Source organism: Musa acuminata, chromosome BXJ2-11 (genome assembly GCF_036884655.1).
Source record: "Musa acuminata AAA Group cultivar baxijiao chromosome BXJ2-11, Cavendish_Baxijiao_AAA, whole genome shotgun sequence".
NCBI classification, from domain to species: domain Eukaryota; kingdom Viridiplantae; phylum Streptophyta; class Magnoliopsida; order Zingiberales; family Musaceae; genus Musa; species Musa acuminata.
The window spans coordinates 25539327-25561438 of NC_088348.1; the positions used below are offsets into that span (position 1 = coordinate 25539327).

The following is a 22112-nucleotide window of genomic DNA, read 5'->3' on the forward strand; positions in this document are numbered from 1 at the left end:
AAAAATTTTTATAAATTTTTTTTTTAAAAAAATTGATTATTTTATCTCTATTAGTTATCACCCTCCATCCATGTCTTTATGTGCAAGCTGATAAACAATCCAGTTGTCTTTTTCTTTTTTCTTTTTTTTTCTCTTGATCACTTGTGTCTTTTTACATAGGTTGACAGGCAATGTCGATCACCTTCTCTCTCCTTAATCGCTCATGCTTTTATAGGTTGACAACACCGATCGCTCCTTCTCCTCTAGTTGCCTATGCCTCCGTACGAGAGTTGATGGGCGGGCGAGGATCAACAGGATAAGCGGCTAAGTGTGAGGAGGTACAATTAAGAGTTGAGGCTATGATAAATGTTTTTTAAAATTATAGAGTTAAAATGATTTTTTTTATATACACACGAGAGTAGTACTCTGTCAGAATTTGTTTGGTTACAGAGAAAAAAACCCAAAGTTCACAACTTTTTCCGGGAAGTCTCCAAGGATATTTATATGCAATTTATCCAATAAAAGATACTTTCAGACATTCAGTAGAATACTCTCACTCTCTTCTGTCCAAGGCACCAGTCTCCACCGATGCTCTCGTCGGTCTAAAAGCCAACCGCCTGAGGCGGCGGCGGCTGGCGGCAGAGGTAATGCGACACACGATCGAGGATGAGGCAGCTGGAATCCGCGAGACGGATCGGGGTAACCCGGTGCCTGTCTTAGCAAGGAGCAAGTCGGAACCCTAGGGAAGATCCCTTCTTCGTCCGACAGCGGAAAAATTCTGCAGGATCGATCGAGGTCTCTCAGTAAGGACGATACGAGGTGGTTTGGAGGTGATTAATGCACGTCGGCCCGCCTCCCCGCGGCTCGGATCTGGCCGCCCGCGGCATGGCGGCGGATGCGGAATCGCCAAGAGTGTTTGAGGCCTGGAAGGGAAGCAACGTAAGTGTTGTTGATCTATGTCCTCAAACTTTCATCGACGCCTCCGTCCAGCTGGATTGGTGGAATGGCTGCGACTTGCTTATTGGGCAAATTCGGTTTTGATTGCGTGATTCGTGTCTAGGAGAGATCGGAAAGTTAAAAGTTTCTGAAGTTTTCTTATATTGTTTCTTCAAATCGTCTGGCGTTCATGCGTGAGTGTGCAAGTGTGTGTTATTGGATATGAATTTGATGTGTCAAGTGAATTACCTTTTCCAATCTTCACCTTGTGTGCATTATAAAGTTCTCAACTTTCAGCTTATTTTTCCTTATCGAATGAATCCGAACTGCATTGTATGTTGGGCTTGATTCTTTTGCTAATTATATTTAGCTACTGGCTTCCTTGATATCCACTGAATGTAGAGTTCCGTTGCTGTGTTTGATTTTATCCAAAAAATGTCATAAGCTTGTAACATGTGTAGATTAGTTTTACCTTGAAGCCGATGGAGAACAATGTTCAGAAGTCTTTAACTCATTATTCTGCACTGCATTTACATTTGAAAAAAATAAAGGTTTATACTGATCCATACAAGACAGTCATTTGCATGCACTATTGTTCATAATAAAATGTAAGAGTACTGTGAGACCTATTTTAGGCTTGTCATATCCATTTAGTTTCCTGTTCTGTGTAAATTGAATTATTATGTCATTTGTTAGTAAATCATTTTGTGTTTATGGTGCATTAGTTCCCTGTATGGAGAACTTTTGAAATTGAAACAAAGAACTCATTGAATAAATTGCTATACTAAAGATGTAGTCATTGTCTTTACAATCAAGACAACCTTGAAAGTACCTTTTGTTAACTTTTGGCATCCTTCTTTGTAATTGTTTTGTACATGTATGTGCAGTAGAACTTATGAGGATGTGAAATGCTCGAGATTTTATGTCAGGCTAAAAATGGCTTAGTTGTTGGTCGGCCTTGTTCTACTTGAGAGCATAATTTTGCTTGTTAACACCTGCAATAATACTAGGAAGTTTCTGCATGTACTGCATTTGGATTGAATATTAAAGTTTTTATATTAAATAAGTCAACTGTAGAACCTACTAAGAGTCTTGGCATTCCATGTAGTGAGTGAGTACTAGCTTACATTGATTCAGTTTCATGCATAATTTTCTGATTGCTCTACCTTTCCTATTAGTGAGATGAATGGATTGTTTTTACTCTTTGTTTTCAATGCTTTTATGACAATAATGCAGAAAATTCTTTTTTTAGAAGTTGAACACTTGGTTCCTTCATTGACATCTTTGCCATATCTTGTGCAGATTTTTTTTCTTCAAGGGAGATTTATATTTGGTCCTGATGTGAGATCATTGTTTCTCACCATATTCCTGATTGTTGCACCTGTTTCAATCTTCTGCGTGTTTGTTGCCAGAAAACTAATGGATGAATTTTCCAGTACTCTGGGTATACCAGTGATGGTAATAGCTGTCCTGTTCACTTTATATGTAAGTACTTCATTATCCTTGTCCCCTTATCATGACTTTTTTCCTTTGGTATTTAGATGCTCCATTTTGGTTGCTGCTTCTATAGTATCCTATAGAGATATCGAACATTGGAACATTAAAACAAAGGATATGGCATCCCTAAAACTCCTACAAATATGGAAAGCTTGCTAATAATTTGGATTTATTTTTCCAAATTTTAGCCATAAACTACACTTGTTGCTCTTCGCTCTCTACTCTCTGAACCATAAAATTCTGATTTGGATCTCATGACCTCGATAGAAGTTTTTACTGAAGATACAAGCTTCCAATTTTCCTTGTTTATAAGTGCTATAGTAAGCATGTTTGTCATTTATAATTCAAGTACGAAGAAAAGGGAGTTTCTAATTCATCAACTTCTTCCAGATGATTAGTTAAGGTATTTTGCAAGTATCCTTGTCGGCTTCAAGTTCCCATGCATAAGAGGGTTTCTGGATTTTTGTTTTTTTACTTTTCTTTTCCGTTTTTCCGTGTTAAGACATCCTTATCCCAATCCACTATCATAAGTGTGATGTATGTTTGTTGCTAACTACTAGTTGAAGTACAAATTCAATAGTTGCTCAAACTAATGGATTAATCTCCATAATTCAATGCTATTTGTTATATGAAGATTCTTCTGCCTATGATTTTCTTATTACCTACTAACTGACCTATATAGTGACCCCTATATTGATTATATATTGAAAAAGTGTCATTTGACAAGGTTAGTATCAGTGATTTACAAAGTGCTAGGCGCTAAATGACGCCAAAGTCCAAAAACGCTTGAGGCGCTAGGCGCTTGCCTGAGCGAAGCGAGACGTTAAAATATAAAAATATATAAAATAATTAATAAATATAATTATTTAAATAATAATATGATATTAAATTAAGAAAATCTATAGTACAAAGTCACAATGCCACATTAACAAAAAGCCTCAAAATTCAAAACAAAAAAATTTTACATCGAAGTCATTCATCTTAGTCAATATTATCGTCATTTTCAAACAAATCATCTTCATTGAGTTCGTCATCTTCCTTTTGTCCTTCCTCTTCATCAAAATATATTTCATTCTTTATGTCTTCAACAATGGAAGGAGTCAAGCTTGATGTTGTTGTATTCATTTTTCTCTTTGTCATATGTCTTGTATATGTTTGTAATTCTCCAACACCTGAAGCTCTTGTCACATCTTCCCATGTCAATCTAACATCTTCAAATACAAGATCGCCTTCGACATCTTACAAGTTGGCACTCATTTTGCCCACCAACCGCTCATTTAAATCATCAATATCTTATGATAAGATTGGATCAATTCTATTTCGCAAATCATGATGAGCCTTCAAAGCTTGATTATACTTTATGTAAACAAGATCATGTAATCGTTGATGTTCCAATTGATTTATTCTCTTTAAGTGAATCTGTCATATCATATAATTTAAAAATATATTAATACATATATCTAAATAAATAAATTAATTGAAACAAAAATATTTAGTGATCCTTACATGTTCAAAGACACTCCAGTTTCGTTTACAACCCGAAGCACTACATGTCAAACTAAGTATTTTGATAGCAAATTGCTGCAAGTTTGGGGTGAAATTTCTAAATAGACTTCATCATTCAACTGCAAAATTTATGTTATTATTAGCAATAACATAGCAATATACTATAGATGAAATTAATTATATCAAATTATTAATACCTAGCGATATAATTGTCCTGGATCGAATTGTCATTGGAATTCCAAAAAGACCTTCGACATTTTTATATAGAGATAATTCATGAATAATCTTATCTTGCACTACAAGGCTCGGAACTAATCTTGCAATGCATTGATATAACTCATCCAAAACTTCTGTATTAAACCTAACATATTTAATCTTATAAAAGAATTTTGGGTTCAAATAATATTCTACTACATATAAGGGACGATGAAGTTGATAATTCTATCTTTTGTTAATGATTGTAAAAATTTTCTCATGTGTTTCTTCATTTTCATTAAAAGAATTTTTAATCGTTTTCTTTGCTCTATCCATAGTCTCATAAATATATCCCATTGCAGGTTTATTTTAATTATCTACCAATTTGAAGGACTCGAACAAGAGGGCCCATTATCTTTAATATATAAACTATATGATTCCAAAAGGATGACATTAAGATGATATCAGTGGCCCTCTTGCCTTTTGCTTCTTTTGCCCATTTTCTTATTACCAATTTCTCAGAAGTAAACATATTTCTTAGGTTATGTTTTTGACGATGCACGCTGTATAATGTCAAGAATGAAATAGCAAATCGGGTGACACCATATCTCACCAATTCTTTATTACCTGTGAGTTCTCTTATCATATTTAAAGCCTCAGCATGATTAGTTAGGGATCTTTTCATTATCGTCCAACATTAAATCAATACAATGTACTGCACATGGAGTCCAATATAAGTGTTGTCTTTTTGTTTCAAGTAATTTACCTGAGATAAAGGATAAGAAATTTGATAAGACTTAAGAGTTTAACACATATAATTGAAGATAAAGTAATTAAAAAATTTAAAATATAAATTTTATAAGCTAATACATAGTTGCTTCTATTGTCATTTATGACTTGAACGATATTTTGTTCTCCAATTTCTTTCATGAATTTGCAATTGTCTTCAGATTTTACAAAAGATGAAGCATCTATCGACTTCACAAACATGGTCCATAAAGAACAGTTAATCATAAAATTAGTTATACTCCTGCATCTCTTGTTGATTTAAACATTTGACATAATAGAGCAACCATGAGTTGCCCATGATTCTTTATGGCCCTTTAGTAAGCCATTTGTATAATTTGACTTTTTTTTCAATAATGAAACTCGCATCTCATAATAAATTGACGGTTTTAATCCTGCATCATATATTCCAATAGCTTCAATCATCTCCTTAAGACTGTCTAAACAAATTGTATTAAGGGGGAAGACTAGTCTGATAGAATAAGCGAGCAATGTGCTGAATTGTTCTTTTTCTTATTTCTTTATCACAAGCATCACTTATATTTGTTTATCTTAATTTTGAACCTCCTGCTTACCCTTATTACTTCTGTGATCCTTGAAACATATATAGATCCATCTTTTCTTTTTTACACTTCTTGGTACTCAACTTCTTTTCTTTTGTTGTCGTGTACTTTTTTCCCACTTGGGTTGACACTTATCGAATAATATTCTTCTTCATCCCTGATATGTTTAACATTATCCTCTAGTAAATTTCCGTAAGATTCATTCTTTTGCATCTTCTTTTCATTCATATAAGCCAGTTACTTTTCTTTTACCTCAGGTGGACACTTCTTGCAAGTTATTGTATTCTTGAAATTTCTTAATAGATGTTGTTTTGTACGAAAAATACCACCTCTAATAGTCTTATTATAGAAGATACAAGTCACTGCATTATGATCTTTAGAATTCTTTAGATAATTATACTTCCACGCAGGATCTTTTTTTGATGTCATTGGAGAATCTATTGAGTCGCTCTGTACACTTGCCATTTATCCTGAAATCCTAACAATAATTTTAAATAAATAAAGATTAGCAGTATTAAATTAAAATAATATATTATTAATCTAATAAATAAAAAATACTGTTAACAGTATACTAAGTTGAGTTGATGTAAGAAGAGTGTAAAAAGAGTAAGGCCGAGGCTGCTGATTAAGAGCAGTGGCAGCAGCGAACAGCGGCGAGCAACGATAGTGGTAGCGGCAACAGAGAGGAAAAGTCGACGGTCGAATTGTGAGCAAGGTTAGGGTTGGGGAAGTCGCAAGGGAGGCTGATATCGGTGTTTTAGTTGGTTTGATTGAACCAACTAACACAAATGAGATCGAACCAGACCTAAAATGCTAGTTCGGTTGCATGATTTAACCCGGGCGCTTGGGCTCGGGCGAGCGCGCAGGCGACGCCTCTTTGAACTGTGCTACCTGGACATTAAATGAGGCGCTCAGGCCTCGCCTTACCTCGCCCGAGCGCCCGAGTGCCCGAGTGCCTTTTGAAATCATTGGTTAGTATAACCATGCTTACATTTAAAGGTTTGACATGGCTTTTGTTACCTGGAAATATTGATTTACTAAAGTAGCATAATTGTCATGCTGCCAGGTCAATTACCAGATTAACTAGATGGACATCTCTTACTGAACTGGTAGTCCAAGTTGGTGCCCATATGCATTATGTTGATCTGGTCCCTTGAATTATGAAGTGCGGGTGTTAAAATACACATAACTTGTATCTGCATAAAATATAATACTCATCCATAAGAAGGCACTTTAATAGAACTGAAATGGCACAAACCTATATTGGACTGCATTTCAGGAACCCTATGATGCATACATACTATATATTTCTCCCAATTGTTATCCTATTTGGTTTATGGCATTTGCAGATTTCAAATGCATTTCTTGCTCCATTGTAGCACTTTACTAGCCAAATATTTCTTCTTTTAATAACATTACAACTAAGTGTCGAACCAAAATGTACATAGACTTTGTGCATGATATTATTGCACTTGCATTTTGCTATTCGAAGTGTGATAGCCAGATTTGTCAATGTACATTGTCTTTGTGCATGATATCACTATACTTGCAAGTATTTTTATCCAAATCAAAGTGTGATGTGGGCTTGGCCTTTCAGGATTTGATTCTTCTACTTGTGACATCGGGTAGAGATCCGGGTATAGTACCTCGTAATCCACATCCTCCAGAAGCTGAAATCTTTGAGGATAATAGTGAAGTTGGAGGTGCCCGAACTGCACAATTACATTTACCACGAACAAAGGATGTAAATGTGAACGGGATGACCGTAAAGGTGAAATTCTGCGACACTTGCTTGCTCTATCGGCCTCCTCGTTGCTCACACTGCTCAATCTGCAATAACTGTGTGGAACGTTTTGATCATCATTGCCCATGGGTTGGCCAATGCATTGGGCTTGTAAGTTGCAAATTTTTTGTATAATTGTTTGAAATTGTCTTATATGTTAATGTGAGCCAGCTTGATTCACAAATGAATATGTTTAATGACTAATGAAAACCTGAAACTGTAGACCATCCAGGACTGTTTGCCAACAACTAGAACATTATTATCAAAACTAGTGCTATTACTTGCATTTGACAAAGATGACTTCAGATAAAAGACACTTTTTTCATGAGATAGTTTGTCTCTGGCTATTACTGATACTTGTATTCTTGATGCAGAGGAACTATCGTTTCTTCTATATGTTTGTTTTCTCAACAACTTTGCTCTGTCTCTATGTCTTTGGTTTTTCCTGGGTGTGCATCGTGAAAATTAGAAATGCTGAACAAATATCTCTTTGGAGAGCAATGACTAAGACTCCAGCTTCCATTGTCCTCATAATCTACATTTTCATATCAGTTTGGTTTGTTGGCGGCCTCTCAGTCTTCCATTTATATCTAATGAGCACCAATCAGGTATTATTCCTTGTAACTTCTTATTGACAGTTCAGTGTATATGCCCATGCTGTTCTTTGATCATTTTCTTTGTTCTTTTGTTAGACGACTTATGAAAACTTCAGATACCGTTATGATCGGAGAGCTAACCCATATAACCGAGGAGTAGTAGAAAATTTCAAAGAGATCTTTTTTACAAGCATCCCTCCATCAAAGAACAAATTCCGTGCAAGGGTACCACGGGAACAAGAATATCAACAACTTACTATAGGTGGCGGTTTCATGAGTCCAAATATGGGCAGAGCAGTGGGTGACATCGAGATGGGTAGAAAGCCTGTGACATGGGATGAATTGAGGGCAGTCACACAAGCTGGTGATCTAGAAGGAGGTCTAAGCAGTAGAAACATGGTGGATGACAAGGACAGTGAGCTCGGTGAAGTTTCCCCGGATTTAAGAAGGGAGTTTCTGTCGACAAGGGGTGTGGAAGTACAAGCTGCATTGCACCATAGGCGCTCAAGCTGGGGAAGAGGTGGGAGCTGGGAGACCATGCCTGAGGTTCGAGCTGTGGCATCTGCAATGTGGGAAACAAGTAGGATAGGCAGTGGCAGTGGCAGCCGCAGCATGTCTGCGGCAAACTTATGAGGTGTTCAGATAGCGACACGCTCGTAAAGGCATGGATCTTGTGGATGCCTTTTGGTGCATTGGAAAAGGACTGGTGTCTCCTAGTGTTGCATAGTTTGCGAGTGATCTATTGGGTTTGGTTGATACACATTTGTAGAAAATTGTTTTGTGCTGATTTGCTGTGATACCGGCATCGACTATTTTTTTTGTAGATCTGAAGACGATAGATAGTCGAGGACTGTATTCGCTTGCTTGGCATGTGTGTATATATTTGCGTTTGTGGCTTCAGTAAAAGTTGTTATCCATCTGAGCGTACTTCAGGTTTTTCTCTCTTCCTTTTTTCTTTAGAAATGGTTCAACATTGCTATGTGTCTAGTGGGTCTGTTGTTTTCTTCTTTTCTCATATTAGTTAACAGGATTATATTAGGGATTGCAGTAAATGATACTATTGATTGATGGTGGGTTTGGGTAACAATCTTGTCATAAACTAAGCATAAAAATCTATAATATGTTATATTAAATATGAAAATAATTTTTTATATTATGATTGAAATCAAATAATTAGATATGTTTAACGATGCATACCTTTTTCTTATCCAGTGTCTTGTCTATTTACAGATAAGAGTAGAGAATCTAGAATAAGTTATTAGAATAATTCCTTTCAGCAATTGATCAATATATATCATCAGAATCTAATTAGTTATATTATATATATCTTATCCAATTATAAAGGGTTATAAAATCTAATATATTATATATATCTTATCCAATTAGAAAGGACTACAAAATCTAATATTCTCTCACTTGCCCTTGATAAGATATAAAAATATTTAAAATTAAAATAAATAACATAAAATTTGTTTGAAAATAATTTTATCAAATTGGATTCCAAAGAATTTTGAAAAACATATTTTATACATAGTCATGAATTTTAAAACAAGCTAATAAGTCAAATAAACACAATAATACTATATTAAGTTTAACTATCAATGCGAGTAATAGCGGTTGTATATCATCAATATCATACTCCCTTCTATATACCACAACATTATTAGTATTTATCTTGTCAAGATAATCATATTATTACATTCAACTATAATATGCATAAATATAAATGTAAACAAAGAAACATATAACTTTAATTAAGCAAGAAAAATATCAATAATAGCATCTACCTAAACATGTATCATCATATCTTTTATGACTTGCTCACAAGTCTCATTCTAAAAATATGTTCTTTTAATATTTTACATTGTAAAGCTTTTGTCAATGGATCAACAATCATCATAGTGGTGCTCAGGTTGTCAATTGACACTTATAGTTTCTGAACTCTTTCTCTAACCATCAAATACTTTATCTCGACGTACTTGGAACCACTAGAGTACTTGTCATTCTTAGAGAAGAAAACTGTTGTGATGTTGTCACAAAATATCTTTAGTGGCCTGACAATTGAGTCGACCACAACAAGAGATGAAATTTCGCAACCATAAAGCTTGATTTGTGGCCTCAAAGCATGCCACAAATTCAGCTTTCATTGTTGACGATACAATAAGTGATTACTTTACACTTTTCTAAGAAATTACCCCACCAACTAACATGAATACAAATCTTGAAGTGAACTTTCTATTGTCGAGACAATTTGCAAAATCAGCATCTGAATATCCTATCACTTCAAGCTGATCTGATCTCCTGTATGTGAGCATATAATCTTTTATCCCCTGTAGATATCTCATTACTTTCTTTGCAACTTTTCAATGTTCCATTCTTGGGTTGCTTTGGTATCTTCCCAACATTGTAACTACAAAACTAATATATGGTCTTGTATAGGTTTGAGCATATAATAGACTTTCAATTAGGCACCCATAAGAAATATTCTTCATTTGATTCTTTTTTAAGTCATTTTTTTGTTATTGGTTTTAACTAAAATTTTTACATCTAGTAATAGGTATATCATTGGTTGAGCAAAACTGCATATTAAATCTCTCGAAAATATAATTAATATATCATTTCTGAGATAATCATAATAATCTTTGAGATCTATCCCTGAATATCTCAATGTCAATAATTACATTGGCTGCCTTATTCATATCAATCATCTTAAAGTTTTTGTTGAGAAATATCTTGGTTTCATGCAATAAACCAAGATCACTACTGGTAAGTAAAATATCATCCACATACAAGACCAATATAATAAACTTGCTCTCACTTATCTTCAGATATATGCACTGATCAACAATATTTTCTTTAAATCTGAAGAAAGTAATGGTATTATGAAACTTTATGTACCATTGTCTAGAAGCTTATTTAAGGTTATAAATGGATTTCTTAAGTTTACAAGCCCAATTTTCTTTTCTTTTTTCCTTTTATATGAATCCTTCAAGTTTTTCATATAGATTTTTTTTATCTAGATCTCCATTCAGAAATGTTGTTTTCACATCCATATGATGTAACTGAAGATCATAATAAGCTACTAATACCATGACGATTCTCAATGAGTCCTTTCTAAAAACCGGAGAAAATGTCTCGTTATAATCGATGCCTTCTTTCTGATAAAAATATTTGGTCACAAGTATGGCTTTATATCATTCGATATTGCCCGTTGAATCACATTTTATCTTAAAGACCCATTTACAACCGATTCTTTTATAATTATTGGGCAATTCAATGAGTTCCCGGACCATTGATTTTAACTCTTCTTTCATTACATCATATCATTTTTTAAAATCGTTACTTTCTATGGCTTGTGAAAACGATAAGGGGTCTCCTTTCATTACATCATCATATCATAAAAAATGATATGTTTCCTTTTCCTTTGAGATCTTCTCAAAGCTGCCAATTATGATTGTTCTACAAGATCATCAGCAGCAACATTAACATCATATGAGAGTTCTTCGATGTTATTTTGTTGTTGAACCTCGTAAATACTTTCATTGATCTGAGGGATAATTTCTCGAATAGGAGATGATATAGGAGAATTAACCTAAATCTCCTCAATATCAAAATTGATCCTTCGAGATTTTTCACTCCCATTGATTTTTGTCATTTTCTAGGAATCTTGTATTACCAGATTCTACTATCCTCTTACTATGATTAGGGCAATAAAACTTGTATCCCTTAGATTTTTCTGGATAACCAATAAAATATCAAGAAATAGTTCTTAGATCCAATTTCTTTTCATGTGGATTGAATACTCTTATCTCTATAGGATATACCAAATATGTAAATGTCTCAAAATAAACTTCCTACTAGTCCACAACTCAAATAGAGTTGATGGAACTGACTTACTAGAAACACTGTTCAAGATGTACATAGCTGTCCTAAGAGCTTCACCCCACATCGACTCAAGTATAAAGGAATAACTTATCATACTGCTAACCATATCCATAAGAGTATGATTTCGCATTTCAGCAACATCGTTCTGTTGTGGCACACTTGATAATGCATATTGAGCACAAATATCTCGTTGTTTTAGGAATCTAGCAAAAGGACTAATATTCTGACCAGATCCATCATATCTACCATAAAATTCACCACCCCTATCAGATCTAACAATTTTAACTTTCTATCTAATTATCTTTCGATCTTATTTATGTACACTTCAAAAATGTCAATGGCCTAAGACTTTTTATGTATTAGATAAACATAGTCATATATAGACATGTTATATATAAATATGTTGAAATACCTTTTTCCATTAAAACAAGGAATATGGAATGATCCGCATATATCAGTATAAATAATCTCAATGAGTTCTTTACTTCTTGTGACATTTTTCTTTGTATGTTTAGTTTCCTTTCCCTTAATACAATCTATACAAACATCGAAATCAGTGAAGTCTAAATGTTTCAAAATAATATCCTTCACTAATCTTTAAATTTTTTCCTTGGAGATATGCCCCAATCGTCTATGCTACAATATAGAAGATCATTCATTATTGAAACTACGTTTCAATCTAACACTTAGATTGTATGGTCAATAACATCTTTGCAAACTCAAGATTCAAATTAATTTTGTACAAACCATCACATAGAATTCTAGAACCAAATTTTATTGAATCATAAAATATACTTAGTTTACCATTACCAAAAGAAAGACAATATCCTAACTTATCAATTCTAGATAGAGAAACTAAATTTCTAGAAATAGTAGGAACATAACTGCTAGTCATAGGTGCCCAGCAAGCCAATCACGTGAGTGATGACACGTGTGACTTGACATAGAATCTTTTTGCTTATTATATTTTGGTATTTATCACTTTATATTGACTATTGCATATATGCATATATATTGTGATGTCCTTGGATCTGTATAATGAAAATCGGATCGTGATGAGATCACGATAATGAGACCGATTCGCCTTTAAACACAGATCCTAAATAATCTCGGTCATAGGTTACTCGAGAGGGATATCGAGATAACTAGATAGACTGGTGTGTTGTATACCTGTCCATATGATGGATGAAGTTGGTCTCATAGCTGCTCATGTAGGGACACTAGGGACACAGTACATGTGCTTATTGGAGAATAAGTTTACTGATTGATTTGCTTACGGAATGCTGGATGGTTGATGATATCTTATTGTTAGACAGCGATTTCGTAGTCTTAGTGATATATCTAGTCCTTAGAGTTAAGACACCAAGGATGTCCTGTATGAGTGCTCCATTCTTTAATATCAAACTTATAGGTTTGGATGTCTCAGATCTTGTACAACCAGTCATTGGGAGTGGTAGTCAACCTTACGAGGGCTATTGAGTATCGATAGAGGATCATCCACTCTTGGTGTCATGAGAGGAATATCTCATGTGTTTTTGCTCAGACAAATCTCTAGCCAGGGTCATTCGGATTAAGAGAGAAAGAGTTCTCCGGGAGAATCCGATTAGAGCGAGACTCGAGAAGAAACCGTATAGGTCTGACAGCACCATGTCCGGTATACGGTCTCTGGGATATTAGATAGATGAGAGACTATAGGTACACGATAATTAAGGACAGATAGGTCCAATGGATTAGATTCTCCTATATCGTTTAGGGACTACGGAGTAGTGGCCTAGTATGTCCGTAGTCGATGAGTCGAGTGAATTATTTTGGAGATAATAATTCACTGATCCAGAAGGAGTTCTTGTTGGGAAATCATTGGGGGCGACATCATATGCGCAGCGGAAGAACAAGAAAACAAAAATCCCCGATTCCCAAAAAGATGTTCGTCGTCGTGCGAAGATTGGTGCGCAAAAATCCGCAAAACACAAAACTGCGTATAGAGATTGTGTTACCTAGGGAGATCGTATATCCCTGTTTCCTTGCAGATCCTTAGGAGAGGGTGAAGGAGGTCAAGCGTCATCCTCTCTAGCGGTGATCCACACAGCAGGGTTGCGACGACGCTCCTCAAAACTCCAGGCCTACTCTGAGGTGGAGAGGGAGAGGAGAATAGGAAAGGCAAGTAAAGACTCTAGCCTATGAGGCTGTGAATCCCTCCTATTTATAGAGATCCCGTGTCAAACCCTAATGGATCCTTCCCTAGTGGGTATTGGATCTGCATCCAATAAGACAAGGGCTCCGTCGGATATCTCATATCCGAACCTCTACTCATCGCAATGCCTACCATATGTGTGTGACCCTCTAGGCCTAATATCGAGCTGGCCGTGAGTCATACCTGTCAGAACTCCTTCTAACTCAGTGAATTATTATCTCTGTAATAATTCACTCGACTCATCGACTACGAACGTACTAGGCCACTACGTCGTAGTCCCCAGACGATACAGGGGAATCCAATCCATTGGACCTGTCTGTCCTCAGTTACCATGTACCTATAGTCCCTCATCCATCTAATATGCCAGAGACCGTATATCGAGCATGGTGCTGTCAGACCCATACGGTTTCTACTCGAGTCTCGCTCTAATCGGATTCTCCCGGAGAACTCTTTCTCTCTCAACCTGAATGACCCTGGCCAGGGATTTGTCTGAGCAAGAACACATAGGATATTCCTCTCATGACGCCGAGAGTGGATGATCCTCTATTGACACTCAATAGCCCTCGTAAGGTCGACTACCACTCCCAATGACCAGCTGTACTAGATCTGGGAACAGCCAAACCTATAAGTCTGGTATCAAAGAGTGGAGCACTCATACAGGACATCCTTGGTGTCTCAAGTCTAAGGACCAGATACACCACTAGGACTACAGAATCGCTGTCTGACAATAAGGCATCATCAACCATCCAGCATTCCGTAAGCGGATCAATCAGTGAACTCATTCTCCAATGAGCACCTGTACTGTATCCCTAGTGTCCCTACACGAGCAGCTATGAGACCAGCTGCATCCATCATATGGACGGGTATACAGCACACTAGTCTATCCGGTTATCACGATGTCCTTCTCGAGTAACCTATGACCGGGATTATTTAGGATATGTGTTTAAAGGTGAATCGATCTCATTATCGTGATCTCATCACGATCCGATTCCCATTGCACAAATCCAAGGACATCACAATATATGTATGCATTTATGCAATAGTTATAAAGTGATATACGCCAAAATATAATAAGCAAAAAGATTATGTATCAAGTCACACGTACCATCACTCACGTGATTGGCTTGCTGGGCACCTATGACTAGCAGTTCTGACAGGTATGACTCATGACCAGTTCGATATTGTGCCTAAAGGGTCACACACATATGGTAGGCGTTACAATGAGTAGAGGTTCGGATATGAGATATCCGCCGGAGTTCCTAACTTATTGGATATCCAATAAGCCCATGAATTATTGGATCCTATGGATGAGATCCAATAAGAGCCCATAAGAGATTATTAGATAGAGATTCACTAATCTAATAGGCTTGGGTAGTTGGATGCAGATCTAATACCCAATAGGGGAGGATCCATTAGGGTTTTACAAGGGACCTCCATAAATAAGAGGGATTTAGTGGTTTATAGGCTAGAGCCTTTGCTTGCCTCTCCTATTCTCCTCCCCCTCTCCACCTTAGAGAAGGCTTGGAGTTTTGAAGAGCGTCGTCGCAACTCTACCGTGTTGATCACCACTAGAGAGGAGGACGCTTGACCTCCTTCACTCTCTCCTAGAGATCTGCAAGGAAACATGGATATACGATCTCCCTAGGTAACACAATTTATTCTATATGTAGTTTGTTTCATAGAATTTTGCGTACCAATCTTCGCACAACGACGAGCATCTCTTTGGGAATTGAGGATTTTATTTTTTGTTCTTCCGCTGTGCATGTAATGTCGCCCCCAAGATTTCCCAAAAGAACGATAATATCCTAACTCATCAATTCTAGATAGGGAAACTAAATTTCTAGAAATAATAGGAACATAACATGTGTCAACAAGATCTATCAGATAACCCTAACCCATCTCTAAGCGTAGACGATAAGTCCCCACTGATATCACTTTCGATTTAAAATGATTTCCCATAATAATGAATCTTTCATGTTCTTTTGATTTCTAGATTGAAAGAAATCCTTACATATTATTAATAACATGAGTTGAAGCACTAGAATCAATCCACCAAGTATTAGAAGGAACTTCTGTAATGTTTAATTCAAAACATACAAAGGTTAAGTTAATACCTTTCTTTTCGAACCAAGTTGTGCATTTAATACGGTCATTCTTCACATGTCCTTTCTTACCACAAAAAAAGTACTTTACAGTAAATGCTTTCTTTTCATTTATCTGTTTAATATTTCTAAACTCGACGAATTTTTTTGATGAATGATGCTTCAATTTTTTTTTTATTACCAACTCCTTGAATAGCAGTCATGACATTATATGAACTTTCCTGCTTTAATCTCGATTCTCCCTGAACACACATGCTAGTTAACTCATTCAAGTCTCACTTATCTTTATTTGTATTATAGTGAATCTTGAATGTGCCAAACTGAGATGAAAGGAAAATAAGAATGAACTGTATGAGGAAAGACTTATCAATATTCATGCTTAATGCTTTAAGTTTTGCAGCTTTATCAGTCATATTGAGGATGTGATCCTGAATTCCTCGAGTGCTATCATATTGAGCCGTAGTCAATTTTTTCATTAGTATGCCAACCAATGACTTATCAGCAGATTTAAATATGTCTTCAATAACCTTTAAATATTCTTGTGCGCTAGTTGTAATCAGTAATGAAGTCTTTATGTTATTTGCAATTGTTATTCTTATGAACATTAAGGTAAGTCTATCAGATCTTTCTCAAGCCTTCATTTCATTAACTTGTTCCATAGTACTTTCATCAGTCATGTCTATAGGCTTTTTAACAAGTAATACTAAATCAAGGTCTAATACGCCCAATGTGAATTACACATGCTTTAACCATTTTGATTAATTTGATCCAGATAGTACAAGGACACTAAAAGCATATGAATGTATGGACGGAAGTACCACTGCAAAATATAAAATAACATTAATGCTTTAAGTTTTTTTTTAATTAATGAACTATTGATATCATCTATATTACACCTTTGGGTGAAATATTGACATATCTAGTATTCACTTAGATCATCTATGGATGACTAATACCATCCTTGTGGAATAGTATTGTTACCTTTGGATATACAACCATAAACTGCAATGATATCCAAAACAGTATCATCCTACCGCATCACATAATTATTTGAAGTAGATTCTCCTTTGAGATTATCTAAATCTCTTAATTATGTGTGTCATTGTGAATATTATTTCCTTGATGTTATTTAGGACTGATTCCTTAATGTTATTTTATAAGTTATTGGTTTAGGTCACTTTGATAGCTATAAAACCAATACAATAATTTAAAATATCCTATAAATAATAAAACTTTTATTATAATTCATATTATAAAAGCCTATTATCCTATGCCACTTTAGCAGCTATAAGTCAGATAAAACTTAGAGGGACGAGTTACAAATAATATTCATCAAAATTTTTCAATTTAATTTATACTAAACATTTCAATAATAGAATAACAATCATAATAATTATTGAATATTAATCAGTAAAAGAAAAAACTCATATGATAATCATGATAACATATAAATCATGCATTCATCTGAAATATGAACATTATTTCATATTTTTAAATATATATATATGAATAACCAAATGAATATCCAAGAATAATAATTAAATTTTATTTATCACATGTAAAAATATAATCAATAATTCATATGAGAAAAATATAAAAGTAAATCATAATTTATAGTTTTTTTAATCAAAATTAAATCCAATCAAATAATCAAAATATAATCATGATTAAATTCAATCATAATTATAATCAACCATATTTATCAATTTTATAATTGAGCATATAAATTAGAATTCTCAATTTCATAACGGTAAAATTGTAAATATGTTGATAGGACATATATATCGGTTATGAAATTTGTAAAGGGCAGAATTGTAATTTGATAAAACCTAGCCTCGAAAGCAAAACCGTAAATATATAAAAAAAATCCTACTACCTTTGTCGCCCGTGCGTGGTCGTCGCCTAGGTGCGGCCTACCCGCGCACGGCTATCACTTGTGCACGTCTCCTGCTCACGCACGGTCGTTGCTCGGGGACGGCTTACCCGTGCACGACCACCGTCTGTGCGCGGCTGCCCGGCGGCCACCACTTGTGCATGACTCCTGCTTGCACGTGGCCGCTGCTTGGGCATGGCCTACCCATGCACGGCCGCCACCGGTCCTGTTTGCCTTCGTGCAGTCGTTGCATAGACACGGGGTCTGCCCGCATGCGGCCGCCGCATGGGCATTGTGATGCCCGCTTATGATTGCCACTTGCTATGCTGCGGCATGTTGCCTAGCGTAGCCTCTACCACCAGCAGATTCGCTGGTTGTACGCAGTAAGGTCGACAGCGACCATTGGAGAATAGGGATGATTCAAGCTTTGTAAACAAAAATAATATATCTAATATATTTTATCTCAAGAACCTAGGCTTTGATACCGATTGTAAGCATAAAAATATGTAATATGTTATATTAAATATGAAAATAATCTTTTATGCCAAGATTGAAATCAAATAATTAGATCTAGTTTAACGATGCGTATCTTTTGTTGTCATCTGAAAAGAGATCTTTGTTTGATCTACAAATATATTATTTTTAGATCCAAAATCACTATGAATCCGTAAAGAGAACTAGATCCTTCTTCTCTCTTCTTATCCTCTCTTCTTATCCTTTCACAGGACCACTTAGATTGATGGTTAGGGAGAAGAGTTGAGAGTGATACTTTAATCTATGCTATTCTTCTTATTCGGTCCTTAGAGATCCTGTGTATTTATATGCGAGAGCAGAGGATCTAAGATAAATTATTATGTAAGTTCTCTCGTTAAAGTTATCCCATAAAAAATCCTACTTTTAAGTTCTATTGACCAATATATATCATCACAATCCAATTAGTAATATTATAAAGGCACAAAATCTAACACTTATTTTAACTCTCGTACAACTTTCAAATCTGGTTGTTTGCTTGTAAATTACATCTTAGTGACCTGTTTAGTTGAGATCTATCCATTAGTGATTCCTTTATTTCGAGATTCCTTTATTTCGAGATTGAGATAGTGACTATTGTTCTAATAGGCATAAATGGGTTAAGGTAATAGTATCTATAACAGCAAGAACAACAAACAGGCTGGCATGTGGTGTCCCTACTATTTGCATTTTAGGATCTAATTAAGTCCTTTTAGGTCTATTCTTGCGTTACTAATACTAGTTGGCTTACTTGGTCTAATTAACATCTCCTTTGGGCATAATCATATCATCTTTGGTTGATTCCGTGGCTTCATCTTACAACATCCAATTCTTTTCATAAGAAAAATATATTTTATACCTTATTACATCTTTTATACTTGTTGACAATCCAACACTAATCATAAAGCATGAGTGACATAATCACCGAATCAATTGGTCGAATCGCATGTTCAATTAAAATATATAATTAAAATATATACAATAATTTTAAATTAATAAAAATTTATAATACTAAAATTAATAAAAAAATTAAATAATCTAAAACAAATTAGAATAAAACTGTATTCGTATAGAATATCATAAAAATAATAATATAAATCAAATATTATAAACATAGACTTTTATCTAGATTAAACAACTCGTAACATAATATAATCTAAAATAAATATTCATTGATACAAAAGAGAGTTTATCCAACATAACAAGTGGATGAGAGAGACTACTGTGTTGGTCAGGTAATTCTAATTCATGTAATATTATTAAGGTCTTTATCAACCAAGCTAACTAATATATTCCACATTTAATCTTTTCCTTTTTGACAAAGTAAAGCTTCATTCACATCCTTAACTCATCAAATAAAGTTACTTCTAATACAACATTTCCCTAACTATTGAACATAATATTCGAACCATCTTCTCAAAATGTACTTCAAAGTTAGCATCTATCCCACAACAAATTGAAACCGTTCACAAACATGAGGTCGATGCACCATTAGATGTTTATAACCAACTACGGTAAATTTGATTGCTTGATAATGAACCCCTACATCCTAACAACATGCTTAATTCCATATGTGTTGCAAAGTTAGTGACATTACTGCTATTTCTAGACTCCAATAACAAATGCCTTCTCGCTAGTATGAATCAAACAGCACCTATTAACTCCTTGCGAACTCGCCTTTAAAACATTTTCTCATGCCAAAGGAGACATCAAAGGAACCGAGAAGGACTAGGAAGAAGCCCTGTGCTCTTGCTTCAGCTCTCTACAGCTGCTCTTACGCACTGCTCGGTTGACAAGGAAGATGGAAAGCTTGTTGTTGCATCGAATTCTACCTTTCGCCTTCGGCATCTTAGGTGACCACCAAGTTCTTGGATCAAACCTGTCAACTCCGTCACTGATTGCTACTTGACCATAATAATTTGCAGGCAACATCGTCTCATTGATGGTTTTTCTTTCCCCAATGTAAGTATTAGAAGCTCCCAAGTCGGTCTGATTCATCCTTGATTCCCTGCTGGACTCATGTCTCTCGTCGATCGTCACAGTCTCACGTTCTACCGGATTTATCGGAACAAATCAACAGGAGAATTCCAATCGATGCCATATGTTTTCTCTTTATTCAGCTGCAGTTTGTGGATCTATTATGCTCTCGTCAAAACTCACTCGGTCCCCCTCATCACCAACAACGCATTCGGATGCCTCATCGAGGCCGCCTACATCACCATGTACCTCATCTACGCCACGAAGAAGGCTAGGGTTTGTGACTACTATTTGCATCCTCGGTGCATATATCTACGATAACATGTGCTAAAAATGCATGTCTTGCGGGATCTTGAGTCGCAGATCTTCACCATCCGAGTCTTCGTCCTGGTGAACGTGGTGGCTTTTGCTGCGATCCTTCTCCTCACTCAACCATTGATTACTGGTACTAAACGTGTGACGGTACTTGGATGGATCTGTGTCGCCTTCTCGCTTAGCGTCTATGCCGCTCCATTGGGCATCATGGTAACAACAGTACTACAATCTCTCTCTCTCTCTCTCTCTCTCTCTCTCTCTCTCTCTCTCTCTCTGTATCGCGCGCGCGCTCATGTCCCATTGTGCGAATTCAAATGTTCAGATGCGTGTTATCCGCACAAGGAGTGTGGAGTGTATGCCATTCAACATACCGCTGTTCCACATGCTGAGCGCGATTGCATGGTTTGGCTACGGCCTGTTTACCGACGACGTATACGTTGAGGTAAACCATCGCAAACACGACGCATGCGGAAGTCGGTCTTCTGTTCTTACGTTCCTGTTTTCATGGCGAACACATGCATGCAGCTCCCTAACGTTCCAGGGTTCGTGATTGGAGTCGGACAAATGGTGCTCTACGCGATATATAGGAAGAAGAGCGGTGCTGTGGTGGACGCGGCCGAGCACGAAGTCAAAGTGGCGCTGCCGACGCCGAGCCCAGCTTCGATGCGACAGCACATCGTCAGGATTGCGGAGCACGTGGTCAGGATGGTGGAACTGGACCCGACCCTGGATTTAGAGCCTCAGGCTATCGCCGGCGAGAATGATCGCGAGAAGAAGAAGAAGATCGACGTGGCGGAGCCGCCCCTAATTTCAACTCCAGAGTTGGACAACCACGACGACAGGAAGAAGAAGGCGAAGGAGGAGAACGACATGGGTGTGAAGAAGCCAAGGATAGTGGTGGAGCACATCATCAACATCCGTGAGCTGATATCAGTAGTAGCTTAAGAGGAGGAGAAGCAGGCGAAGGACAGATATACCATGGACAGATATACCATGTGAGCTGAGAAGGGGCGTGAGAGTAGTTCATTGTGAGCCATGATCTCGCAACGAAGCCGTTCCCATTCCTCGCCTTTAGTTCCTATCATAGGAGGTTTATATCGATTTATATGAAGTGCGAATTCCATAATTCCATTTAGCTTTTCCCTATATTTATATTAAGATCTTTATATTTAAAAATATTTAGAAAAATAAAATATTTAATCCGATTGGTTTAACAAAATCTCTTTATTTCTAATCCTACAAAATTTACTTTTTAGTTAATTATCACTCATTGAAGTGACAAATCCATCCTTAAGATGAATCAATTATCACTCCACTCCTTCACGTATAAAATTTATGATATTATAACGTAAATAAATTTATTATATTTTTTTAGACCTCCATCAAATATATAGTTTAATCCAAAACAACAAGTGGCT

At 35.9% G+C, this 22112-nt stretch overlaps 2 protein-coding genes across 6 annotated transcripts; both read left to right on the forward strand.

Moving 5' to 3' along the window:
- Positions 1-177: 177 nt before the first annotated feature.
- Positions 178-8768, forward strand: LOC135626450 (probable protein S-acyltransferase 7). Of its 5 annotated transcripts, none has more exons than XM_065131752.1 (6): positions 178-317; positions 559-918; positions 2218-2400; positions 7060-7356; positions 7620-7853; positions 7938-8768. In XM_065131752.1, the coding sequence occupies exons 2-6, from the start codon at positions 817-819 to the stop codon at positions 8472-8474; spliced, it is 1353 nt and encodes a 450-aa protein (XP_064987824.1). In that variant the 5' UTR covers positions 178-317; positions 559-816; the 3' UTR covers positions 8475-8768. The 5 variants fall into 5 exon arrangements, with proteins under 5 accessions (XP_064987824.1, XP_064987823.1, XP_064987826.1 ...); XM_065131751.1 differs by having other exon boundaries at positions 179-317; positions 552-918; XM_065131754.1 differs by lacking the exon at positions 559-918 and having other exon boundaries at positions 206-317.
- Positions 8769-20421: 11653 nt separating this feature from the next.
- Positions 20422-21639, forward strand: LOC135627561 (bidirectional sugar transporter N3-like). Its single transcript, XM_065133683.1, has 4 exons — positions 20422-20655; positions 20743-20904; positions 21017-21136; positions 21220-21639. Exons 1-4 carry the CDS (start codon positions 20422-20424, stop codon positions 21637-21639), a joined length of 936 nt encoding a protein of 311 aa, XP_064989755.1.
- Positions 21640-22112: the final 473 nt, after the last annotated feature.

Bases quoted from the DNA above. Each gene is read 5' to 3' on its own strand.
- LOC135626450 (XM_065131752.1), top strand. From the start codon at position 817: ATGCACGTCGGCCCGCCTCCCCGCGGCTCGGATCTGGCCGCCCGCGGC. The intron at 919-2,217 runs GTAAGTGTTGTT...TATCTTGTGCAG, and splicing joins AGGCCTGGAAGGGAAGCAAC to ATTTTTTTTCTTCAAGGGAG. The intron at 7,854-7,937 runs GTATTATTCCTT...TTCTTTTGTTAG, and splicing joins ATCTAATGAGCACCAATCAG to ACGACTTATGAAAACTTCAG.
- LOC135627561 (XM_065133683.1), top strand. From the start codon at position 20,422: ATGTCTCTCGTCGATCGTCACAGTCTCACGTTCTACCGGATTTATCGG. The intron at 20,656-20,742 runs GTTTGTGACTAC...CTTGAGTCGCAG, and splicing joins ACGCCACGAAGAAGGCTAGG to ATCTTCACCATCCGAGTCTT. The intron at 20,905-21,016 runs GTAACAACAGTA...TCAAATGTTCAG, and splicing joins CCGCTCCATTGGGCATCATG to ATGCGTGTTATCCGCACAAG.